Source organism: Cupressus sempervirens, chromosome 2, assembly GCF_028749045.1.
Source record: "Cupressus sempervirens isolate cs-2001-9-10 chromosome 2, ASM2874904v1, whole genome shotgun sequence".
Classification (NCBI taxonomy): Eukaryota; Viridiplantae; Streptophyta; class Pinopsida; order Cupressales; family Cupressaceae; genus Cupressus; species Cupressus sempervirens.
This window is the reverse complement of record NC_143119.1, coordinates 102,176,404-102,183,596: the sequence shown is the minus strand read 5'-3', so window position 1 is coordinate 102,183,596 and position 7,193 is coordinate 102,176,404. Positions and strand designations below refer to the sequence as shown.

The 7,193-nt window shown below is 37.2% G+C and overlaps 1 protein-coding gene across 2 annotated transcripts; it reads right to left on the bottom strand.

Annotated features, from left to right (window-relative positions):
• Positions 1 to 3,401: 3,401 nt before the first annotated feature.
• On the bottom strand, positions 3,402 to 4,622 carry LOC149571240 (uncharacterized). 2 transcript variants are annotated; one of them, XM_089812808.1, is made up of 3 exons: positions 4,348 to 4,622; positions 4,110 to 4,242; positions 3,402 to 4,020 (listed from the first exon to the last, which is right to left on the bottom strand). In XM_089812808.1, exons 2-3 carry the CDS (start codon positions 4,240 to 4,242, stop codon positions 3,692 to 3,694), a joined length of 462 nt encoding a protein of 153 aa, XP_089668934.1. In that variant the 5' UTR covers positions 4,348 to 4,622; the 3' UTR covers positions 3,402 to 3,691. The 2 variants fall into 2 exon arrangements, with proteins under 2 accessions (XP_089668934.1, XP_089668933.1); XM_089812807.1 differs by having other exon boundaries at positions 4,110 to 4,622.
• Positions 4,623 to 7,193: the final 2,571 nt, after the last annotated feature.

The following is a 7,193-nucleotide window of genomic DNA, read 5'->3' as shown; positions in this document are numbered from 1 at the left end:
TAGTGGAATACCTTACGCTCACAAAAACTAAGATGAAATGCAAAATGGGTCCTGACAACAAGGCCATGTTAGGTACCCATGTATAATGCAAAGAAATGCAACCTCTGAAAATGGGGAAAGAGAGAAAACCTCATGGGAAAAACCCTCCCCAAAAAAGAGGTAAGAAAATCTAGTGAAAGACTGAAGAAGCCTCCAACTAGAGGAATGTCCCATAAAACAGGAACAAAGAGAAGATCATGAAGAGCATCACGGAAGTATGAAGAAGCTGCAAATTCTGTCATTAGAAAGAAACTATTGAAATGAAGAACCTCCATGGAAGAAGAAGGCATGAACTGAGTGTGTCTATATGGTAGACAATCCATCTCACCAAAATGCATAGTTAGCCAGCCATTACAATCACCTAGTATATAGGATCAGGTACTAAATACATAGTTCACACTATCAAATCATCAAACCAAGGAAGCATTAGAACAACAAAATAACCTCCCCTTAATGTAAATAGGGTGAGATGATAGGTAACTAAAAAGGTGGGCCAAAATCCTTTGCAAAAAGAACCAAGAATGACGAGAGAGTTGAAGAGGTACAAACATCTATAAAGGCACAGTCACCAATGCTGCATGGGGCAAAAAAGGAAGAGGGCACAAAGGAGGTAAACAACTATCCCCCTCATGGTGCTTTATAAAATAGTGCAAGTACAACTACCGAAAAACAACATTCATGAACCCTAAATGCAAGAATGGCACTTATCTTAATGCATTTGCATAAAGATTCTTTAAAAAGTTGATACAAAAGATAGTACAGCCCAAAACAAAAAATCACATGCCATGAAAATGATCCTCGGACCTGGAACACCCAAGATATCCACCATAGAGCAAGAATGCCAAAAACATGATAGAAAGAACATTGAGTAGAATCTAAAGGAAATGATAGCATTTTTGAAAACATGACAAAACCAGCTTTCCAAAAAATATAACTTTTTCAAAAAACGGATATGGGATGCAAAAGATATGCTTGCCAGAGTGAAAAAGAGAACTTCAAACTTTGACTACAAAATATTTGCACCAATGCCTCCATCTCAAAGCCAACTTTTTGATGCTTCTTTCAAATTGGAAAAATACCTCAGTATGCTCAAGATATGGTCAAAAAATTGCAAGTAGGTCAAAAAGGATCCTGGAGAGGTGTTTATGCAGTGCTGATGTTAGCAAATCATGAGCTTAAAATTGATGGTCAAGGGGTCATCACAACAAAAAAAGAGGCCACACAGCATGCCACATGGCAAGATGCTGATAGGGAAGCTGATGTGGCAAGGGTCGTGCCACGTGGTAGCTACAGAATGGTGCCAACTGTCAAAAATGCCATGTGGGCTGCTGGCGTGGCAGGTGCAGGTGGCAGTGGATGAGCAGAGGAGCCCTGGCAGAGGTGGCAAGAAAGGGAGGCACCACTGGTGTGGGTGGCGGGCCGACCGGGTGGCGGGGGCTATGGAGTAGCGACCACACTATGGCTGCCCCGCGTCTGCACTGCCAGCGGTGGCAGTGCCTAAGCTGCGCACAGGTGGGGCTGCGGTGACGTCGTGGTGGCTTCCGGGTGGTTCCATGGTGGTGTGGCTTTGCACATGAATTTTTTTTAAAATCAAGTAATAAATACATTTTTATGTCTGTACAGCCTCCCAAGCAAAAAAAATTTCCTTCCGGAGCAACTTTCTTGAAAATTGAAAAGTTTTATGTGGATTTTGATTGTAACAGGCCTTCTGAACTCAATGGTAGTGTTCGTTTAGGTCCAAAGTGATCAGAAAAATCAGTCTTCCCCCCCTATTGAAGAAAAATGCACAAACAAACTAGGGTTTGTGTCTCTAAATCGTAGCTTCAAAAATCTTTCAACAAAGAAGCAGTAGGGAGCCTCTGATACCATATAGAAGTTGATGAAAGCCAAATTCATAGCTCGCCAAGATCACCTGCATGCAAATAACCTGTCGAAGGGAAACCAAAGAAGGAAGACGTGGAGCTTGGAAAAACTAAATGGACTTAGAGAAAAGATATTGCAAACAAAGAAAAACGTATTGTATTACAATATGCCTTGAAAATGAGTTATGAGTTATGAAATACAATGAGAGAGTCAGAATATAAAGGCCTAAAGGAAGCTTGTAGAACAAGCTAGAAAGTGCTAGAAGATAAGGTTTACAACTATGAATATGTCCACAAAAGGTGGAATATCCTCGATCAAGGTGAGGAGATAAGTATGACTCGAATAGGAACAAACTCTTGTGTTGTCAACAACTCCTAGACTACAACTATTAACTAAATGCATTAACCTAAGTAAACTTAAGTAAAAGAATAAATAATTATTTATTCAAAGATTGGCAACATCTCCTTTGAAGCTTTCATCCCTCTTCTATGGCTTCTAGGATGGAGTGGTATCTATGGTTCAAAAATGAGAAGGATACAAATAGAAACATTTTGATCTAAGAAAGAAAGGTTTTAAAGATAAAAATGTTTAAGTTTGTTTTGGTAAAATTAGAAACATTTTGATCTAAGAAAGAAAACTTTTAAGGATTAAAATGTTTAAGTTTGTTTTGGAACAATTACAAAACTCATTAAAATTTCAATATCATCTTTAAAAAAATTCTAATTGATTCAAATTTATACGATTATAAATTCTTTAGAGGGAGCTAATAAACAACAAACAAATGCATTGCATATTTTTAGATTCAGCAAATGATGTCCTTTCGTAAGGATTTTTAAAATAGAATATTAATTAGACAATTGCAAACCCATGGAATACAACACCATAAGAATGACCTAGAAGAAGTACACCTTAAATGTGAACTAAAGGCTATAGATCAAAATACAAATTGGTTGTGAGTAGATGGTGAAATGGTTCAAGGATGGTTGACCAATTTAATTTCTTTGTTTGTTTGATTTGGCTTGTACCAATCGACCAGATATGGTTTAGAAAATTTTCTTGTCACTTCATGAACCCTAGTAGTCATTTTTCTAGTGCTTGGCTTGGTATGGAGATGTCCTAAAAGCCATGTAAGTTAGAAAGTTGAATCAACTTGTATATCAAAAAGATAGGTCAAACTTCTTGGGTACAAAGTTCAACAAACTTGATATTTAACCTCCTCCTCATAGTAATGCAATAAATTTCAGTTATGCTTTCAAAATCAAACACCTATCTTCTTTTGGTACAAGTGCTAGTCTAATTAGCAACCGCACAAAGTCATGGAAGACGGAACCATTTCCAATGTTTAACCTATTTAGATGGCCTGTGCAATCATTAGTGGCACGCAACGAATGTCCGCACGAAACGGATGTGACCATTTTAGCAAATGACGGAGAAGTTAAAACCAACTTGCCTAGTTTAAGATTCTCTTTAATAAATTTCGGAAACATGTGACCCACAACAAAATAAGTAGGCATTTCTTGTAATTCGACATTCCATGACATCACATCATTGTCATAAATCACATGAGATTGCGTTCAGTACATCTCAAAAACAAAACTTTAAGCAAGGATTACTTAAGCTTTATGAAATGATTTGGAAATCTTAAGATGTTAGAGCTCAAGTAACACAGATGTTCCTGGTCATGAACGCATAAATCTAATGTGATAAAGAACATATTTCGGTTGAAAATCCGAATGACAACTATATGGTCCATCTGTAACATTCTAACAAAAACTTTGCCTTTGTGAAGCTAGTGACTCAAAAAGCTTAGAATGTGAGGAGTTAAACCGTTGAGAGGAATTGAGCAGTGAATGAGGAGAAGAAAGAGACACGTTGGCACGCTCAATGAAGTCGAAGCCACGGTGGCCATGGTAACGCCGGGTCTTGTGTTCAGCAGCACATTTTGCAGCCACGTGAGCGAAGAGCAGACATCTGAGTGATAAGTGGGATACCACCTCTTTTGCCACTCCGTCCACTCCTCTGGAGGAAAATTAATATTCTTCATTTCTTCCTCCATTCTCAACTCATACATTCTTTTTCTCAGAACTAACATGTCCTCGTCCACCATTCTCCCCCGCCCTGCAATACACATAAAGCCGCACGAGTTTACTTAACTTGAATACTTTTGAAACATCTTAACGAGTTGAAGGAATAACAAATTAATTCACCTAAATCGCCTGAGCTGGCAGCATTAACAACGAACTTTTTCGTGCCAATGTGAATAGAAGGCGGTCTTTGTGAACTTTTGGGCAGAGGCGGGAGCCCGAATTTCCCACTTATTTTAGTGGCTCCGAGATCCATCTGTCAAATGTTTAAGGCAACAGCAGTTCCTCCGAAAAGTTAAGACAACAATACAAAAGTGAAGTATGTTTTTGTTCAAAGAGTCCATCAGGGATCAAGTCTTACTGAGTGCAAGGCCCATAGACATCACAAGAGATGAGGCTGGGATCGTGCCTCGGACGAATTTGGCAGGGTGGATGCTCTTCAGTCCTTGGCTCTTAGCTGAAGAGGTGTCCACTATTCAGGCATGTGTGGGCCCGTATCAGGTACCTAAAACTGTTAATGGTGGCCTTCGCTGGTTGGTAGCTTGCAGGCTTTGTGCCTCGCTGGGCTGCCTCACAGGTCTGAACCCTCTATAAAAAATATATATATATGTTTTTGTTTCTTAAATTGTTTGTGGACACTAGAGAGCATTGAATTGAATTGCTGAGTGAGGAGTTGTTGTTAAATAGACAAACATGGTGAGAAGAAATGAAAATATGTTTTTGAGTTCCGTTTCCTTTGCCGTGAAGGAATCCTGAATTTACGCGAAGTGGGGGCAACACACGCGTATGCGTGCCTGTTTTGGCTTTCTTACTTGCGCTACGCGCGGACGTCGCTTTCAATAGGGAGAGTGGAAGTGGATGACGTTGCTTTCAAGAGCAGCGTCGCCGATGGGTCATCCATCCGCCGTACCGAATCACTGACCATAAAAGGAATTTGGGTCGTCTCTTCCTCCGTAGTACGATTTCAAAAGCTAAATTGTCTCAGCCAATGCCACGAGTTTAGGAAATATTAGGGAGGAAGGGACAAAGAGGCTTAGGCTTGTTGATTAAAAAGAGAGGTATCCATTTCATTAAATTGGTTTGGGGCACAATTTTATTGGTGGCTCTTCATGAGTCTTATAACTTTATTAGTAGATCAAGAGTCCTTTGGCAAGTATGTGATATTTGAAAACTAAAGATAGTTTAATGTGATATAAATTGAGAATAAGGATATTTTAGTTTGGTTAGTAGGCAATAATTTAAGGATTAGTCAAACAACACCAAGATGGTGTTGTTGAATTTGTCTTATGATCTCATTCACTTTGTTGATGAGATCTATTATATTGAAGAGACTACCACCTTCACTAAATATTTTGTTAATATTGTTGAGTTTATTAAGTTGAAGGTGAAAATCTTTCATCTAGAAAAGTGGATGGTGAGTCTTTTTAGGTTTACCTCAAAGGTCTAGCACTATGGGTCTAGCTTAATCAACACACTCGAAGCTTTCACTTCGAGTGTGTCAAGCTATGGGTCCCTCCTTAACTTAACCACCTTAGTAATCCCATCAGATTTTTGTTTTTAGTATTCTCCATTCTTAGGATTTTATTCCATGTCCATTAAGGGGCTCCATATTGATAGTTTGAATATTCACATTCAATGTCTAAACTACCATACATGTAAATGCTTTAAAGTTCACAACTCCACACTACTAAGTTTGCCAAAAATCTATTCAAAGGTAAATATATAAAAATTATTAATAAGTTATGCCATAATAAATACGAAGGATTGCATATTAATATTGATATTGATGATGTGTAAAATCAATTGATTATTCTTATAATTACTATCAAATCGAGAAAATAAAGTATAAAATTTATACTAGAAATATTTTATACAATATATGAATTAGTATAAGTTTTGATGTGAAAAAAAATCCTTTTATATCCTATCTCTATGCAAATATAATGACAATAAAATGTGTTTTCAAAGGTATTTAATATCAAGAGACAAGATTTAAAATAACTTATATTGTTAATTCTTGTCCTAACTAATTAAAAGTCACATATTTTTTTATGTTTGAAAAATATTTATATGAAGGATAATACAAATGCAATTGATTTCATATTATTCCATTGTGTTGTAACTCTACTTCCTTTAGGGAGCTATTACATTTCATACTTGATATAATATCACATACTATCATATGATCGTACTAACTCCAAAGTTAGTCGATTCATTTGTGCTCTCTCTTTTGTCGTGTGTTTGTTTCCCTTGAAGTGTTCTCTCTTGGGGAATGTCATGTCCCCTATTCAAATAATTTTAAAAAAAAAAAAAAAAAAAAAAACTTTGTTAAGGCAGGCAGGCTCCAAAAAGGTGAAATTTTGGAAAAAGGGGCTAATCTTTGGAAACCAATGGACTAATAAATAAAAATTATTATTAAATTATATTTTATTAACCCCTCTTGGACGTGAGTTAGGGTTATGCCCTCTTTAAAAGGGGTTTGGAGGCATTTTGGGCTCATTCTACATCTTGATTCTTGCTAATTTTCTTGTTGTTCTTCAGAGGCTGCCAAACCTGTGGAGAAGGAGACCCAAGAACAGGAGTTTGCAGGTTTCCAAGAAGGCTAAGGATGGGAGTTTGAAGCCATTCCATGTGCATGCTCATACAGAGTTTTCCTTTGTGCTGAATAGTGCCGATTTGGGTGTTTTCGAGGTTGTTTTTGGTTTGAGTTTGGGTTTTCAGTTGAGTGTTTCATATCAATTTGGTTTTCTGTTGTATTTCAGACTTTATGATGTTAAAATAGAGCTGAATATATGTATTGGGTCATGATTAAACTTCTGAGATAGTTTATGAGTGTTTTGTGGTGTTTCCGGGCATTTTTGTGTTAATTTTGGGAGCCCAATTGAGCATAGTTTTGCCCTACATTTGTGAGTTGTTGTGTAAAGGCTATACAAATCTGGAAATGTCATTTTGTAGGCTGTTATGCTGCTGAAATTTCTGTAAAAATGTCCATTTTCAGATTTATTAATAATTTGTGAAGTTGTGAAGTTTTTGGCACAAATTTGGACATACCCGATTTGGGTTTTATTGGGAAATTGGCAAATCTTTGTAATATTGGTTGTTTGATTTTAAAGTTCTGATTTGAGGCTAGAAATATCATTAAAAAATCAGTAAAGGGTCATTACAGTGGTATCAGAGCCGTGATCTTGCCAGCCTGAGGGTTTGTAG

What these genes read in the sequence shown, in the direction of transcription:
- LOC149571240 (XM_089812807.1), bottom strand. Translation starts at nt 4,242, where the DNA reads ATGGATCTCGGAGCCACTAAAATAAGTGGGAAATTCGGGCTCCCGCCT. An exon ending in TGCCAGCTCAGGCGATTTAG is followed by an intron (nt 4,021 to 4,109) that starts GTGAATTAATTT and finishes TGTGTATTGCAG; the next exon opens with GGCGGGGGAGAATGGTGGAC.